This window comes from Lepidochelys kempii, chromosome 2, assembly GCF_965140285.1.
Source record: "Lepidochelys kempii isolate rLepKem1 chromosome 2, rLepKem1.hap1, whole genome shotgun sequence".
Classification (NCBI taxonomy): domain Eukaryota; kingdom Metazoa; phylum Chordata; order Testudines; family Cheloniidae; genus Lepidochelys; species Lepidochelys kempii.
In genome coordinates, this window is record NC_136381.1 from 37,588,672 (window position 1) to 37,607,239 (window position 18,568).

Genomic DNA, 18,568 nt, shown 5'->3' on the forward strand with positions numbered 1-18,568 from the left:
TCTGTGCATGGCGCAGGGGGCAAAGGTGCCAGCGTTTAAGGCACAGACTGTGTACCTCTGGAGACCAGGATATTTATCTATATACATCATCAGGATGCTTTAAAATACAATATGCATTTCTATGGAAACAGGGCTTTGATGGGGAGGAGTACATGGGCTTGAAGGCACTGGGGTGTAGAGTGGGAGGAAGAGAGGCAGAGTATGCAGTGGCCCAAGGTAGGGTGAAGAAGAGATGGCAGCAGAAATAGGAGGCAGTAGGAGTGAATTTGGGGACACAGAACTGGAAGGGATCTCTTGGATCATAGGGTCCCCTCCCCTGCTATCACAGACAACTCTGTCATATAGTCCTGTTCATAAATTTATTATCTTGAATTAGAGATGTAAGAGTTTAACCGGTTAACCAACAAGCTTGATGCTTATCGGTTTCTGTTAATGATTAAACTTTGCCCGTGGTCCCTCCTGGTTGCTGCCCCACGCGCCCGGGACTCTGCTGCCGCCTGGCATCCCTGTGCACCCAACATCCCTGCATGCCCAGCAGCCTGGCTGCCACCTGGCATCCCAGCACACCCAGGGTCCCTCCGGGCTGTAGGCCCTGCACCCAGGGTCCATTCTGGCAGCTGGGGGGGACCCCAGGCGAGGGGATGGTTATACAGTTACTGTTTTTACATTCAAGATGGGGATGTAAATAACATGTATCTGGATTGTCTGCCCCCACTGCTCCTATTGGGAAGATGTTCCAAAACCTTATTCTGTAGATGTTTAGAAACCTTCTTATTTCTAGCCTAAACTTATAGAGCCAGGCCATAGAGATCACAACTTCCCTAGCCTGCACCACAATAGCTCTGATGTTGAGGGGCAGGTGCAGATTCCATACCCTGATATTGATGTATTGTAGCATATATCTTTCTAACTTCCAGTACACACCCTTCAGGAAGGCCACTAGTACCTAGGCTAATGGTAAGTGCTTTCTGCTTGGCTGTCTGGCAGGTACGCTGTAGGACTCAGTCTCCTGACTGCATGCTTTAAGTAGAGAAAGCTCCATAATTGGGACTTACTTAAAACAAGGCTGGCCGAAGCACTAGAATAGGTAGTGCAAGGAATTTCACAGTGGTGGAGGATGGGGCTAGTTGAATTAATAGGTCTCATAAGATGATAATCGATAACACCAGACTGAGGGCTCAGCTCCGCTTTCCTGTGTATGATACAGTATGGTCTAGTTGGCCCTCCTCAGTTGAGGTTTCTACACTGATGTTACTGATCTTAATAGTGGAGATGCACAGATTATTTTGCTTATTTAGACAAGCTGCTATTTGATCTCCAGTGAAAGAGCCCTGCCTTGGGACACTTCCCAGAGAACTTGCTAAGACTTTTATGATTAAATCTTAGGAGAGCAATGCCATGAAGAATATTATGGTGTATATTTTTGGCTGGAAGGGAATGTGAGGAGGAAAGTTTGGGTCTATCCTATGTGGAAGACAAGTTGAGTCATTGTGCCACCTAGCTAATGCACAGAATGTGTTACAAATACTTTATTGTGATTAAAGGGGTATTGCAAATAGAGTAGCAGTTCAAGACTCGTCGTAGACCCTCTTCCTTTAGCCGTTCCCCAATTGCTCGCTGCAGGGTGATGTCTCCATTACGAAAAATATTCCACCTCTATTGTGCCTTTTACCCCCCATATGCTCCACTGATTGGTTTGCAAGGCAGCTTGATGACTAGAGTTGTGCAGGTTGTCCTTATCATGAGCTTTTCTCACGAGTCCATAATCACCCTTCTCTGCATTCCCCTTGCAGGGGCCTTGGTGGACCTCCCCAAGTCACTTCCATTGTTTGTCTTTCTGGTTCTTTCGCTGCCACTGTTGGAAAGAGAAAACGGTTGAAAGGAATTGACCAGATAGAAGAATAACTCTTCTTGCACAGCAAACTAAACCTATGTGCTAAAAAGGCAGTGGAACCATTTCAGATTAATGGCCGCTGAAGAGATTAGCCTGTTCGGCTATCATAAGCATTAAGTAATAGAAAAGGAATATTTGCACTTCCATTGTACCATATGCAAATGTATTTCCTAAAATGGAGCATTTATAAATGAGCACCTCTTAAAAGTTAGACAAAGAAAACAAATTTTTCTGCATCCAAGTTATGTATTAAGAATTTTTCTGTTAGACTTCAAAAATCTCAACCCAGTGGTTATAAATTCATTTAGCGTTAGTTGTAACAACTTTAATTGTGAATACATCTGCTGATAATATGGATGTCAAAGTACAGTGCCTTATAGGATTTCACCATTAATTCAGCTCTGATTAGGCCTTTTTAAGATTAAAGTATTCTGGTGAATTTTGAACATAACAAATCATTAAGTATTGCTGTATTTGCTCTTGAGATTATACTAAATCTCCTGCATGTGTAGATTTTTTTCTGGGTAAATGCCTTTAAGCCTCTCAGTGTATGGGTTTACATGCACAGCTATAACTCCTTGGGCTGTGAACTTGTTAAATCTCAGAGGCTGAACAGGCTTAGGCTAGTCATTACCTGGATGAGAGATCTCCAAGAAGCACTCCTGATGATGCAGGAAGTGGTGCTGGGGATTCAGTAGGTGGCACTGTTCTCTGCAGTTAACATCGATAGCCTTTGTGGAGTCAGTGGCTACTGGGCAGTGGGTGGTGCTGTCATTAGGCTAAGGCATAAAACGGATTCAGATCATTTGTGGTCATTAAAGAGTTTCAGCTATTTTTGCAAGAGTCAAAATAATAATGCTCTAACTTCCCAGATGGAAGAAGCTATAGGAAGCAGAGTACTTCACAAGTCTTAATGAATTGTCTTGCCTCTGTCAGGTAGGAGAATACTTTTCCCTTTATGTAGGAACCTGAGACCCAGACAGATTAGGCTCCCATAGGAAGTCTATTTCCCAGTCTTGTCAATTAGTCACAGCCACCGTCTACTAAGAGGAACAGGGGTATTAGGCCTGATGTCCTGGCCAGATGAGGCCTGATGTCCTGGCCAGATTTCAGTTTGAGCAATTAAATTCTTCCTTCTGAAATTCTCCCTTTACTTTCAATTGGATGTGCTATTTTTCCTCTCTTCCTGGTCTAAACTGCTGTGTGTTGAACACTTTTAATAGCTGTCCTGTTTCACCCCAAAAGTGGCTGCATTTCATTGGTGGGTAAATGATGTGTGCACGTACATGCATGTTGTGGGATCCTATGTGATGAAATGTAAAATATGGTACCTAAGTGGATGATGATTTCATGCTGTTCAGTATCAGTGTGTATCTAATGTAAGCTGCACGACTGACAAACTAGAAGCAAATTTGATTTTTCTGAGTCTTAATTGCCAGTGTATTGTATTAAACAGGGGAGAGAGTGGTTGCCTTTGCTGCCGTGGAAGGGATCTTCTTCTCAGGTTCTTTTGCTGCTATATTTTGGCTGAAGAAGAGGGGTCTGATGCCTGGACTGACATTCTCCAATGAGCTCATTAGCCGAGATGAGGTAATATGTAGAACGTTACATTTGGCCGGGGGGGGGGGGGGGAATGCTCCTCTAGCTGAGAGCAGCGTGTGGCTGGGCTCTCAGTGAATCCCCAGGCCAGAGGGGAGAGGCACCATTTTTTTTGCATGTTCCCCTCTCCCCCTAGAGCTGCTGCCCACACACATTTGAGCAGAGCCTAATAGCCATGCTAATAAGGGCAATACTTCATCCACCTCTATCAGCAGCTGTGGGAGAGGAAAGGAAGAATTGCGTCAGGTGCTGAAGAGGTGGGGTTTCACGGGGGAAAAGGGAGAAAGCAGGTAAGTGGATGCAGAAGGTTGGGGGGCGCAAACACCAGTGAAAGAAGGGGAAATCCAGCAGGGCAGAGAGGGTGAGTTGCTGGCAAGATGGAGCTGTTTTGACATGTTACTGCTGATGGGGCTGGAAGAGGGCAAAGGCCTGAGTCAGCTCTCTGAAACCCAGCCTACCCTGACATGCATAGTAGGATTCCGCCAGAGCTTGTTACATGGACAGGTGCAGCATCTTGACTGGGTGAAGGAACTGGTTGACCTGTCCATTAACTTTAAGCCACACCCACAGTATCCTCTCACCCGTTCAGCCATAGCTCGGCTGAGGCAGTGAGAGGCAGTGGATGGTGGCAGCACCAGGAAGACCCACCCTCTCTGCTGGTGGTCACTCTTCCACACAGTGCAGCATGTAGCCCTGAGTCTGCAAACCTTGACATTACTGGGAACTGCAGGAGCACTGAAATCCTGTGAGGGAGTAGGCTATTTTTAGAACACGTTTAAAGGGAGAAGGGGTAGGAACAAGATTGAGAAATAAATTATCACTGGGCAGATGTTAAATGAATGTAGGAGAGCTTAAATACCACCATGTTCCCAGGCAAGAATAATCAACATCCTGAATAAAACTATTCACCTAAATCATCTTAAAAGGAAAAGAAATAAGATGAAAAAAAAATCCTAATTCACAGTGTGAGTAAGGAAGGAACTGGAGACACATGGCCCAAGAAACAAAGTGATGATGAATAATGGGAGAGAGCAGACTTGAGCCAGCACAGTGCTCAGCTTCCAGCACTGAGGGCAGCAGAAGTCAAATAGACAGCAGAGAGCAGCAGGTGTGCACGTGTACTGGACTGCACTGCCAGCCAGGGGTAGTCACATACATGGGATTCTACAGTGCAGCCTGTGTCCTCTAGCTTTACAATGGAGGTGCAGCCTGCTCACCCTAGGGTCCGAGTGTGTCTATGAATGCAATTGGCTTTGCACTGGCTTCTACCACAGCACTCAGGTGGTGGATGGTACAGGTTGCCTTGTCCCCTTCTGAAGCTCTCTCCAGTTACAGAACACAGTACTTGCACTGGGCCTTCTGCAGTGCTTGGTCCAGTATGGGGGTATTTCTACAGAAGTAGCTGACCTTGCTCCCCTTCTTGTTCCTCTAGTAACATACTGTAAATATATCTTGTGGAGTGGAACAACTGCGGTTCTGTCTTACTGGCACTGTTAGTGGGGAACGCTTTTTAACTTCAAATATTTTTAAGAGATTAAAAAGTATGGTGGCTTGTAATATACTTGTAAGGCTGCACCTGCCAGTATCTTTCTGATATTGAATATGCCAATCACTGTAGTAACATGTATCCTCCTACTCCCTCCTCACCCCATCTTGTAGTGATGGCTCCTCATGGGCAGGGCCTTGCACAGTTAAGGTGCTGTTGGAAAAAATACATCATGTTTAAAATCTGGAGCACTGCAGAAGCTGAAGGACAGATTAATTTGCAAGATCAACAGAGCAATGGTTGAATCTACTGGCATTGGCTTAAAATGGTAAAGGATTCCATCTCAAGGAAAATAGCCAGTAGCTCTCATTTACTCTAATTTAGAAAGAAGCTATATTATGATGAAAGAATTATTAAAGTACATGATAGGACTGGAAAATAAAGCAAGGTATGGCTCAAGCCTGAGGCAACTTTAATGCTTGGGAAAATAAATTCTACTTCATGTCCACTAATAAGATCCAGTTTAATTTTTATTGTAACCTTTTTCATGCAATCAATATGTGTGTGGTTTTCAGCAGAAGTTTTCTATAAAACTTACTTTCAGGTTAATGTGATGTAGGATGCTAAATACAATAGGTCCAACTGCCCGTTTGTGGCGTGTCATTCAGCACCAAAAAAACCCATAGTTTTCCAGTTCAATTTCCAATGGCATAATTGTAATTAAATAGCTAGTTATTGCAATAAAAGTACAAAGTGCACAAGGCATCTGTATTGGGAGAGGATCAGTACAAAACTAAAATAAAATAGCAATAAAAATCCTGTAAAGAAAAGAAAATGAATTGTTTTGATGAACTGGTTAGATAGATTGTGGGCACCACGTAATCATAGAATCATAGAATATCAGGGTTGGAAGGGACCCCAGAAGGTCATCTAGTCCAACCCCCTGCTTGAAGCAGGACCAATTCCCAGTTAAATCATCCCAGCCAGGGCTTTGTCAAGCCTGACCTTAAAAACCTCTAAGGAAGGAGATTCTACCACCTCCCTAGGTAATGCATGGTTATTTGGGGAATGCATAAGCAGTCATTCTCTTTTAAGCGGGAGAGCCACAGATCTTAAAAATTTGCCAAAATCCATTAAAATATCAGGTAACATAATGAAAGTGCCAGACTGGCTTATGCTAGTAGTCCATTTAGTGCAGTATTATCTCTTTGACAGTGGGCAGCAACTGTTGAACCGAAGGAATATGCAAGAATTCCTGCAGCAGGCAGTTAAGAGAGAAATTTTCCTCTGGAAATTTTATTTCTAATGCCCATTCAAGGTTGGCTTATCTGAAATCTATAACCCTTCCAAAACTCTTGGTTGGCTGATTTGTTTTAATCTTCACTGTTGTCGCTCTGGTTTTTTTTATTGTCCATATTCTATCCAATTCTCTTTTATTTTTATTCTTAATGTCCTTGATGAAATCTTGTGGCAACGAAGCCTCCACACTAACTGCATGTTGCATGAAAATGTATTTTTCAGTGTTAGATTTGATCCCAGTAATGGAACTTGTTTTGTTAAATTAACCCTCCTCCTTTCTGCAAGAGCTCGGAGGGCACGTGAGAGAAGGAAAAAATCTTTATAAAGATAATTAAAATATCTTGAAACCATGAGTGTTCACAAATCTACTTCTAATGTCTGCTATAACATGATTACAAAGTATGATCCATAACAGGAGGATAGTACTAAATTTGGTTCCACATAAATACCATTTGTATTAAAGGATTGTTCAAAAATGCTTAATATCAGCAAATCGAAGAAAGTCAGCTACTTTTTCCTGTCTTCTGTTTTTCAACATAACGATTTGTAGATTTTAAATAATTATATTTCTGCCCAGTATAGATGAGTGCCCTTTTAAGATTTGAGAAATACAATTACAACAACATTGCCATCAGGGTGGATTTGATTTAATCTAGTCAGGAAGACTCGATTAAATCACGGATTTCTAGATAAAAGTGCATTCTTGTTGGTTGTCATAACCTTAATATTTAGTCTTCACAACTCAGATAGATGTAGGTTTAATTTTTTAGAAGGTACACACTATACATTTTTAAAGTGATTTATTTTGAAAACTTTTCAGATTAGTTTTACAGCTATATCAGAAAATGAATGATTGTTTGGTTATTTCATTTACCAAAGGTAATTGAAGCAGATATTTATGAAGTCATTGGGAGGTGAACTGTCTCCAATTCAACAGGTTAATGATCAACATTTGGAGGATTTTCTTGCCATGCTGTATTAGGAGGAGAACATCACCAGACAGACACTTAAATTGTTTTATTTAACTAAAACAACGACGTTATTCTGGATTTTTTTCTTCAACAGCAAACATATAATATTTTAACAAAACAAGCATATGAATTTTTGAATTTAAACATTCAGTTTTTTTAAAATCAGGTTTGTTTTTGTTAAAATTGTTTTTAACTAAATTAGTTAAATGAAATATTTTAAAAAACAAAAATTAAATAGACGGTCAGCCAGGTCAACATGAGAAACTTAAAATATTGGCTTCTGCAGCTATCTCAGTCGTTTTCACCTTCATTTTCCTGTTTGTTCATAATCTGGAAAAGAAAAAGAAGTTTCCTGCTTTTTCAGGGCCAAAATGATTTCTCAATTTGAAATGAAGTAGTCCAAAGGAAGAAAATGTTCTTTCTACACCGGCAGAAGAAGCTGCTGCTGTTAAAAGTGAGATTATCACTTCAACAGTCTCTGAATCCAAGTGCTTAAGTGACTTCTACCAGTTCACTGGTGTGACTTTCTTTAAAACATCATCAGCAGACACATTTCTTGAATGGCTCACCCTTAGCTCTGAAGTTTATTATAGTTAACATTATGGAGGGATGATTGCTGGATGTCCATGTCATAGACAACTCCTCTTCTTCAGCAGTTAAGTTTTGACCCTGGTACTGAGTACTGAGAGTATTTGCAAGAAAATGAGCTGGAGATAGTGCTTGTTCCATTTGTTTTTTAATGCTTGTAATTTAACTCTGTCATTGCATATTTCTCTTTTTAAGATCTCACTCAGTTTCTTCCAAATTTCAACAGTGTCAGCAATAAAACAGTGATTTCCCTGCATTTTGTTCAAGGCTACAGAAATAGGCTTCAGGGTACTCAGCATGTGTTCAACATTTCTCTTAAGCCCAATGTTGAGAACATGTTGACAGTGCCATCAATTTTTTCACGATTTTGTTCACAAACTGTCATCAGATTAGGCCAGTTCTTGATATAGTGCTCAAAACCGTCCACTACTGACTTCCATCGCATGTCTTGTGGGAGAGTTAGCTTGGTTCCTCCCACTTTTTTCAGAGCAGCTGCTGCAAAGTGGTTGTTACGGAAGTATTTTGCAATTTCAGCAACATTAGCCTTTGTTTCTGGAATACTGAAGTCTTTGGCTAGGAGGTGCATCAAATGAACACTGCAACCGTATGTTATTAGCTTGGGACTCTCTTCTAAATTTCTTCTCATCTTGGATTCATTTGCAGCATTGTCTGTGACCAAGCTGCATACTAGACATTTGAATTTTTTTAACAGTTAGAGCTTTTACTACTTCTTGTAAGTATTCAGCTGTGTGTGCATTTCCTAGTGTATCAATTATTTCTGTAAGGAAGACATTCCCTTCTTCTGTTGTCATGCAAGCACATACAACAGGCTCATTGTGGACATTGCTCCACCCATCAAGACTCAGGTTAACAATTTTATCCTCTAGACCTTTTGCACATTGCTCAATTTCTCTTTCATACATTTTATCCAGCAATTTGCCTGTGACATCTGTTGGGTGGACTGTATCCTGGTCTTAATGATTGAACCATGTTAATGAAGTGTGGGTTCTCAATCATACGGAAAGGCAAGTTTGTTGCATAAACAAACAGGGCAGTTTTTTCATCAATTACCTCATTTTGTAATCTGCTTGTTCTTATCACAAATTTATCTATAGTTGTTTCTGAATGATGGAGTTTTTTTTCTTTTTGCTGCAGATGATATACTGTGGCTATGTGACATACATGATGTGACTGAAACATTATCATTGGCAGATAACTCTGAAACTGTAGCAAATGATGGTGATCTTGAAGGTGGATCATCTTCAGAATCCTGTATGTTGAGGATGGATTCTCCTAAACAAAATAAGTCAATGCAGTTATTTAATTATTATTACCATAGTGCTCATTTAGTATTACTCATTACATTCACTGACACTCAGTACTACTTTAAAGGTGAAATTGTAAAAGGAAGATCTGCCTATTTCAGTTATTTATTTTTTTTATCACAACTGCTTCTAAAATGATAGTACCATAGAGTAACAAGTATATTTATTGCTCAAACATGAGAATTCAAGAATAGTCCAGAAGGAAGACAGGCAATCCTTAAGAAAGAAGTATGAAATAAAAAAGTTTACCAACCTGAAGATCCTGCATGTTCAAACATGTTCCTTTCATCATCTTCAATGCAGCTTCCCCCTGAGAAGGAACACTTCTCATGATGTTTCATTCGGGCAACCAAACCTTGCATTTCTTTGTTACACTGTTTGCATTTTGCATGCATGCCTGTCTTACCCACAGGTAGAGGAGCTTCATTAAAATATTCCCAAACTGGGTCTCTTTTACGGCCTGTTGCCATTATAGGTTTTCCCTTCCCGTGAGAGAATGGTATGGTAGATCTCAAATCAATGAAGGCTACACTCAGAAAGACCTCAAGACTTCTGAAATATGCTGCACAAACAGTTTCACTTCTCTTTCTACTGCCTGTCCCTCCCTTCTCACGTTTATCTCCAGGCTTCTTCCCCTTGTCCAGATCTAATCCTCCCCCAACAATCTTCTGTTCATTGAACTTTTTGAAACTTTGCACTTTCAGAGAGAGGTAAGGGATTGACTCTGTGTACACAGATTTGCAGAGGGACAATAGGGTTGAGGTCTGTTGTTCTCACCTCTGTATATTATTTATTTAAAAACATTTTTGCTGTTAACAAGCATGTTATCTCTGGAGACACAAATCCACAGTTTGAGAACTACAAAACTAAGCATCTCTGATGGTATCTTCTAGACTGAGCACTGAGTCCCATTGGGTAGATAGAAAGATTAACCTAAATAATCTATACAGAAACCACTGGAATCTCATAAGATTGGGGCCCTAATCATGAACTATTGGAACTCATTTACAAAACTTTTCTTAAACATTACATGAATATATTGTCTCATACTATAGAATCAGAATTTATAATCCCTATTCTGTTATGAGATATCTTTTAAGCTATAATGTATCTTTATCTTTAGATAAGTTTTTTCCTCAAAAAGCATTTTATCAAAAAAATCCGATTTAAATAAAAACTGATTTTTAATCATTGATTTTTATCCACCCTGATTGTCATGAAGCAGGAAGTTAGGAAGCTTATTCCTCTCAGAGAGACAATTATCAGTACAAGTCTTTAAATAGCAAATCATGAGGGGCAGGAGAAACTAAACTTCTTTCATTCTTTTGTATTTCAGGGTCTGCACTGTGACTTTGCTTGTCTAATATTTAATTATTTAGTGAACAAGCCTTCAGAAGAGAGGGTCAAGGAGATTATTGTTAATGCAGTTGAAATTGAGCAGGTGAGCAGACAAGACTGATCAGTACAGTGTCACTGATGGCACAAGAGGATTTTCATGTGTAAAGAAGGTGATGCTCTAGTAGAATTTCTGGAATTCCTAATAAATGACTAGTCCACACGTGTAAACCACTGTAAAATTCCAACACACCACCTATAATCAGTCTCTTGGTACTCTTGATTGTCACAGAGAATAAAAGGCAGAGATGATTTTTGACAGTACTAGCCAAGTGATTAGAACAAGCTAAAGCCAGCACAGGTGGGTTTTCTTTCATGTTCAGTCACATTTACTAGAGGTAAGACTCTCTTGTTGCTACACATAGGATCTGATCCAGCTCCCATTGAATTCAGTGGCAAAACTTCCGTTGATCGTTAGTGAGAATTGGATCTGTCATGTAGTAAAAAACACCCGTGAAAGTTCTCACTGACTCTTTCACAAAATAAATACTAAAATATAGAAAGTTGCAAAGAGCTGATCAAAACAGGAGACATTTGCAGTTTTTTGTGATACAAGTTATTGAAGTAGTAAACAACTGCTGAATCTGATTTCATAAAAACATCACAAATGATGCATCAAGTAGATACCATTTGTTCCCCTTAAGTTGCAGTGTCCCTTCTTTAAATGTCACTGTTGTGTTTTACTCCAGGAGTTTTTAACAGAGGCTTTACCAGTAGGGCTGATTGGAATGAATTGCACTTTGATGAAACGGTACATTGAATTTGTGGCAGACCGGTTACTTACAGAACTTGGGTTCCCTAAGGTAAGAAAGTTGAGAGAGATGACCCTTCCAAGAAATACTGGCCTGTTAAAATGGCCAAGCAAAGTTGTCTGTGTGCTGCACTAATTTACCACAGGTGTTGGTATCGCACTTGTGTGTTCTGCTGTGTCTCACATAGAGAACAATGTCAATATACAGATTTCATTATTTGGAACAGATGAAACCATTGTTTCTCTGGCCAGAGTTGCCCTGTAATTACTACTTGGATTTAAATTGGAAGTGTGTGTTGCATTCAGTTGCTCTGGTTCTACGAAGCTATAATGAAGTAGAACCGCTTATATTCATTGCACAAGGTTAACAGATTAGCATGCCCATCAGTAAAATGCTGAATTTGCTTAGATGGAAGCAAGTGACCTTTAAAAAATACTGTTACTCTGAGGAAAACAGATCTATTAATAATGCTGACAGGAGAACTTTCTGAGGATAAATCCTTTAATTACACACAGAAAGAAGTGAACCTCTGAGAAATAAGTTAAGGGTTGCACAGAGTTTTTTGTGCTGGATGCATTCATTGGTACAAACCCCAAGTAAAAAAACACTAATCAATATACAGGGTAGAGTGGCGCTCTCAAGGGTGTGAAAAGTAAACATTTATATTGCACTGCTTTAGTGGAGTGAGAGCCAAGTCTATTCTAATACCTTGTTTCCTGAGATATTTCATGCTTCCTTGCTGGTTGCCAGGGTTGGTGGTTTGAGGAGGGGAGAACCAGTCTAGATATTATCTATGAGAAGCTGGAGAATTCCTGCTTTATTTTTACCAAGGAAAGTTACCAGTAAGTGGGTGCTGCTGCTTCGAGTGCTGGTCTCTATGTGTATTCCACACATGGGCATGCATGTGCTTCCAGTGCCTGAGACCGGAGATTTGTAGTAAGTAGCGTCTGTTGGTCCTCACATTTGCAGTTGCTCTCCTCTTGCTTCAAACTGAGGGTATAAAGGGTGGCACGGACCAATGCCTCTCCAGTTCCTTCTTACCACTGCCTAGTTTGAATTCTTTGTGTCCACTTTGATCTTTCTCTGCTTACAATATCTGTAATTATATATTGTAAATAGTTTTTAGTAAGTTTAAACCTAGTGTTTAAGTGTGTTAGTATTTTCATAGCTAGTCTAGTTAGTTTAGTTCTTGGGAGCTTCTCCCCGTGGAAAAGGACTATGTAAAGAGTCCCAGAGTTCAAGAACTTTATCTCCCGCCCTGGTTCCTTCTGCTTCAGCAATGAACACTAGCACTTCCTTTACTGACTTGGGGTGCAGCATCAGCCACAGTTTCTCTCCTCAAACTTGTGAGGGATGAGAGCTCCGTCTGTGGAAGCACCTCATGGAGCTGGCCCTGAGATCTCAGTCGGATGCAGGCTGGGGAGAACCTCAGTATAGTTGCCTTGTTGCGAGTTGTGCCCCTGCTGAGTAAAAGCTCTGGACTAGAGGTCAAAACAATTAAGCCTAAGAAACCTTCTCATAAAAGTAGGGAACATAAGTATAGGCATAAAGAGATCTCCATCCAGATTTGCCTCTATGAAAAAGGATTCCTTCCATCTTGGTCTAAGTTAGGTAAGTCCTCATTCGCTGGTCCTTAGGAATTAGGTCTGCACAAACCTTCTGTCCAAGAAGAAAAGGTGCAAAGGAAGAAGAATCTAACAGTTCTGATTCCCACTCCTTCCCACAGGACAGATTGTCCCTGTCTGGGAGCTTTACACTGTACACCTGGGAGTCAGTGATTCTGGCACACTCTGAGTTCAAGAGCATTGGAGGCTTGGCCCCAGATCCATCAGTCCCCACCTCAGGGACTCCTGGAACTCCAGGAAGAACTAAAACCTTTACCTCTCTGGAACATATTTTTGCTTCTTAGTTCTCCACAGAGGTCCATAATACCACTGAGGATTTGCCTTTTGAGTATAATCTCTTCAGTAAGAAGAGCAATGAGTCAGCAGCTTTAGCCGTATGGCTACACTATGCTCTCTTAAGCACTCTAGAACAACTTTGCTTCCTGGAGATTTATACCCTGGCCCTGAAGAGAGAGCTCCACAAGCAAACCTATAGCCCCAAGCCTCTCCCCCGCACTCCCCAGCTCTCCGCCCCCGGCACTTTATCACCAGTGCCCTCACAAATCACCTCGCAAATGACAGAGTTCAAACATCCAGGTATGCAGCTTCCTCCAACTCTGCAACCACTGTCTGCCCTCACCCATTATCCAACGGTTTCATTGAGAATTGCATGCTGATATTGATGCCATGCCGTACTGCCCTGCAGATCTTTGATGGCTGATACCCACTTCAAACACAACTGGAGGGCAATAATAACATACAAGGGGGTATTAGAGATCATCCACGCAGGTTACGCAACATAGTTTGTCTCACCTCCCTATCACAAATCATCTTCTCAGGGACCACTCTCGCGAGAAGATCTTTCGTCGGGAGGTGAACTTTGTCCTTCAGAGAGGCACCGTAGAACCGGTGCCAGCCCAACATCAAGGAAAGAGGGTCTACTCCATATTTCCATATCCAGATCCCAAGAAATATGGAGGATGGAGACCAATTCTTGATCTATGCCAGCTAAATGTCTTTATTCACAAATCAGAATTCACATGGTAACACTGGCATCAATAATTCCCTCTCTGGAGAAGAACACATTGTTTGCAACCCTCAACATGAAAGATCTTTACTTTCATGTGGATATTCATCGGTACCACAGAAAGTTTCTAAGATTCATGGTAGGACAAGAACACTACCAGTTCAGAGTTCTCCCATATGGGATGGTGAGAACCCAAGGTCTTCCCAAAAGTCTTCTCAGTGGTGGCAGCCCAGATGAGGCACAACAGCTACATCGTCTGGCTACTAACGTGCTGAACAAGTCAGGAAGCCCAGTCAGTGACCTTGTCCTTACGCCATTTCTGACGTCATTGGGAGTCTGTATAAAGAAAGAAAATTCCACTCCCACCAACACTATAGATTTCATAGGACCAACCTTAGCCTTTACTGAGGATGAGTCTATCTCCCTATAAACAGATTTGAGGCCATGAGCAATCACCCCTAGACCTCACACTACATTGAGGAGTGTGTCTTTCCCTACTAATCCGCATGGCTGTGTGTGTGTATTTAACACCATTTATCAGACTCCATCTCTGTTGCCTCCAGGCCTGGTTTTGGTCTGTTTATTCACCGGACAAGGAGAACATGAATACCAGGGTAACAATATTGTAAAAGGTCAGAACCTTTCTTGTATGGTGGACAAAATCGGATCAGATGTGAGCGGGAGTCCCCTTTCTTCCACCCCTACCCAATGCAACCATAATCATAGTTGCATCCCTAAGATGGGGAGCCCATATGGACAGTCACACTGCACAAGGCACATGGTTCCCATGTGAGACCAGAATACATATAAATCTACTGGAGAGGAGGGCAGTTCACCTTGCCTATAATGCATTCCTCCCCCTCATATGGTTCTGTCATATCCAGCTAATGTCAAACAACATGATTGACTGTCTTTTGTGTAAACAAACAGGCTGGAGCGAGATCGCTTCTTTTGTGTATAGAGGTACTGAATTCATGAGACTGGTGCATCAAGGAGAATATCTTGCTGTTGGTGACATACTTACCTGGTGTGCAGAAGATTGGCAGAAAATCTCAGCAGGCCATGAGTGAGAAATACACAATTCTGTCTTGACTGAAATCTTCACCCAGTGGGAAACACCATCTTGGGACCTGTTCCCCTCCCAGACAAACAAGAAATTCAATCTCTACAGTTGCAGAGCAACATTAGGCTGAGGCTGTAGGGGTGATGCTCTTCTGTTATCCTGGACTGACCATCTAAGGTACGTCTTTCCTCCCATCCCCCGCTACCTCAGGTTCTATAGAAAATTTGCCACAACAGGGCCAAGATTATCCTCATTGTATCCAATCGGCCTAGATGTTTTAGCTTGTGGGCCTCCTATGAATGTCATCCCATCCTCCTACCTATATACAATCTTTTCTCGATCAGGAGAAGGGCAGGATCAGAGATTGCAACCCAGACTCTCTTCGTCTCATGGCCTGGTATTTGGATGATCATCAGACCTGAAACATTCATATTCAGAGGCTATCTGAAATATTCTTAATCACAGCAGAAAAATCTCCACTAGAAAATGCTCTCTAGCTAAATGGAGGCCTTTCTCTATCTAGTCACAACATAAACAGCGTTCACCAGAATTGGCGGGTATCACTGCCATTTTAGACTATCTCCAGTCCCTCAAGATGTCAGGTTTTTCCACTGGCTAGCTGAAAGTCCACCTGGCAGCAGTCAGTGCCTTTCCTCATCCAGTGAAAAGCCACATTATCTTTACTCACCCTGCCACAATTTGATTCCTCAAAGGACTCATTAAGACTTTCCCACCAGTGACAAGTACCCATGCTACATAGGACCTCAGCTTAGTACTCTCAGCTCTTACTTTCAAAATGATGGTCACATGTTCCACGTAACACCTTTCCATGAAGGTTGCCTTCTTATTTGCCATCAAGTCAGCCAGATGGGTGAATGAATGGGGTGCACTCATGGCTGACCTGCCATATATCATATATCACAGAGAGAGTCTCTCTTCAGAGTTTCACATGAACCAGCTTACTCACTTACCAATATTATTCCCAAAACCTCATGTTTCCAGCAAAAAAAAAGAGACTACACTCCCTCAGTGTCAAACAGGCCTTGGTCTTTTATCTACAAAGAACGAAACTGAATGGGAAAACACCAAGAATATTTGTCACCATAACAGAGCGCTCACAAGGACAAACGTTACTGACCCGGTGACTCATTAAGTGGATCTCTGGATGCATTATTCTGTCTCATCAGTTGGCATGTGTAACTTGCCCAGATGGGTATGAGGGCCCACTTTATGAGAGCACAAGCAACCTCAGTGGCATCTCTTTGAGCTGTATCAATGCCGGATGTTTGTAAAGCTGCTATCTGGGGCTCCAGCCACACCTTTTATAAAGCATTTTGCCCTCGGCTGGGCTTCCTTGGTAGATGCAGCAGTGGGCACAGTAGTGTTATAATATCTATACCAACTGTATCCTCGCACTTTCCTCCTCTTTGAATATTGCTTACCAGTCACTCATGTGGAATATATATAGGGACCAGCGCTTGAAGAAGAAATGGAAGTTACTTACCTTTAACTGGAGGCTCTTTGAGATGTGTGGTCCCTATCTGCATTCCACTACCCGCCCTCCTTCCCCTCTGCTTTGGATGTGGATCTAATTCATGGTAAGAGAAGGAACTGGAAAGGTGTCTGTCCACGCCACCCTTTCTGCCCTCGGTTTGGAGCACAAGGAGAGCAATTCATGCATGGACCAAAGGACACTACTTGCTACAGATCTCCAGTTTCAGGCACATGGAGCACACACGCACCCATGTGTGGAATACACATGGGGACCACAAATCTTGAAGAACCCCCAGTTACAGGTAAGTAACATCATTTTGTGGATTATGCATATGAGGATTTGTAGGAGCATCATGTTGTCATTTCAGGAACTCCAATTTAATAAAGTTTGCTTTTCTCAGGTCTTTCAAGCAGAAAACCCTTTTGATTTCATGGAGAATATTTCACTGGAAGGAAAAACAAATTTCTTTGAGAAGCGGGTTTCAGAGTATCAGCGCTTTGCAGTTATGGCAGAAACAACGGACAATGTTTTCACTCTGGATGCAGATTTCTAATCTCTCTTCAGAGAGCATCTTGACTTCCCCCTCCCCCATCTCACTTTTTGTTGGGAAGTTTTTCTGTATTTCTTCTGGAGTCTACTAGGTTTTTTTTTTTTCTGACTTCCTACTTTGTGTGAAGTTATAAATTTACGCTTGAATAGTCTATAATTTAGCTGTACAATATGTAGGTTGTAATCTATAGTGTATATATTTTTTTGCTTTACACCATGTAAAAATGTCCTCTCAGAAATTCATGCGGCTTCTTAAAGGGATATACTATAAAGAGCTTGTTTGAGTCATGTTGTTGTGACCATTGGATGAAACTGGACTGGTGACTTTTTTTTTTTTAAATGGCTGCAATAAGTGTTTTACTGTGCTTTAGATAAGTTAATTATTTCTTCGTTTGTATCTGTGCCTCACTTTGCAGTATTTTAATCTTGAACACAGATGAGGTTACACTGCATGTAAATACGTTCCTATAAACTTTTCTGACAACTTTTAAAATGTAAATTCGTGAATCTAGAACAGTGCTTCCACTTTGTCCCTATGATATAGTACACTTCTCCACTGCTTCAAAAACATTGGTAGAGGAAGGAGTGGTGTGTGTTTAGTGGGGTGTACGATATGATTATGGGATGATCTTATCAGATCAAGTGATACAATTTGCTTGGATTTCCCTGTTAACACGTGATCTAGGTCAAGCAGCTTTCATGACGCATGCCAAACCTGGCCTATCAGTAATAGCAGCAAGCGTTCAAAGGAAAATATCCTTCATTTAAGATTTGATTTGTAATATTATAAATCAGGTGGATCTGTATTTAAAACTTGAGCCTGTAACGAGACAGTGAAGGAAAAAGTCTTTGGTGGTGGTCAAATCTCAACCTACCTAATTGCAGCTACTTACATATAAGTGCCTTAACAGTAAGCAGACTTACACCATCTTTAACCCCTTGTTCCACTGGGGTTGTGATCAGCATCTGACACTGAAATATCAATATCAATTTCTTCTTTATTTTATCCATTCTGCTGGATATTCTATACTCTCCCATCCTTCTGAGTTTCACCAGTATATTTGTAATGTAAGATGGTGTATTGTTCTGTTTTTTTTTTCCCCCTTGAGGTATATTTTTTTTACTTGAGCCTTATACCATTGAGAACCCAGATACTATGGTGATGGTCATCTGTAGAATAGCATGCTCAATGTGCAACATCACACCATTACAATGGAATTATCAGGCCATAGTCAGAATATACTACAGTGTTTTTAAATTATTCTATCAACACTGTAGTATACTGTGACTATCAACCCCTAACTAGTGAGTGCTGTATAAATGGTGATGTGTGATCTATAGTACAACCTAGCGTATGTGTGTATTTTAGTTATGTCACAGGTAACTGCTACAGTATAGGCATAAATTGAAGGGATGGCTTTGACACAGTGTGATTTGGTGTAGAAGGAATAACAGTAACAATCCAGCCCGGATTGGCAGTGACAAAGTACAGCAGAACCCCATTTATCTGATTTAATTGGG

General features: G+C 41.2%; 1 protein-coding gene across 1 annotated transcript in view; it reads left to right on the plus strand.

Annotated features, from left to right (window-relative positions):
• Nucleotides 1-17,546, plus strand: part of RRM2B (ribonucleotide reductase regulatory TP53 inducible subunit M2B) — a 37,876-nt gene extending 20,330 nt beyond the window's left edge. Inside the window, exons 6-9 of the mRNA XM_073330414.2 lie at nucleotides 3,351-3,484; nucleotides 10,499-10,603; nucleotides 11,247-11,360; nucleotides 16,899-17,546. Of these exons, the coding sequence (XP_073186515.1) occupies nucleotides 3,351-3,484; nucleotides 10,499-10,603; nucleotides 11,247-11,360; nucleotides 16,899-17,051 (506 nt within the window). The 3' untranslated portion in view covers nucleotides 17,052-17,546. The remainder of the gene's footprint in view (nucleotides 1-3,350; nucleotides 3,485-10,498; nucleotides 10,604-11,246; nucleotides 11,361-16,898) is intronic.
• The last annotated feature ends 1,022 nt before the right edge of the window (nucleotides 17,547-18,568 follow it).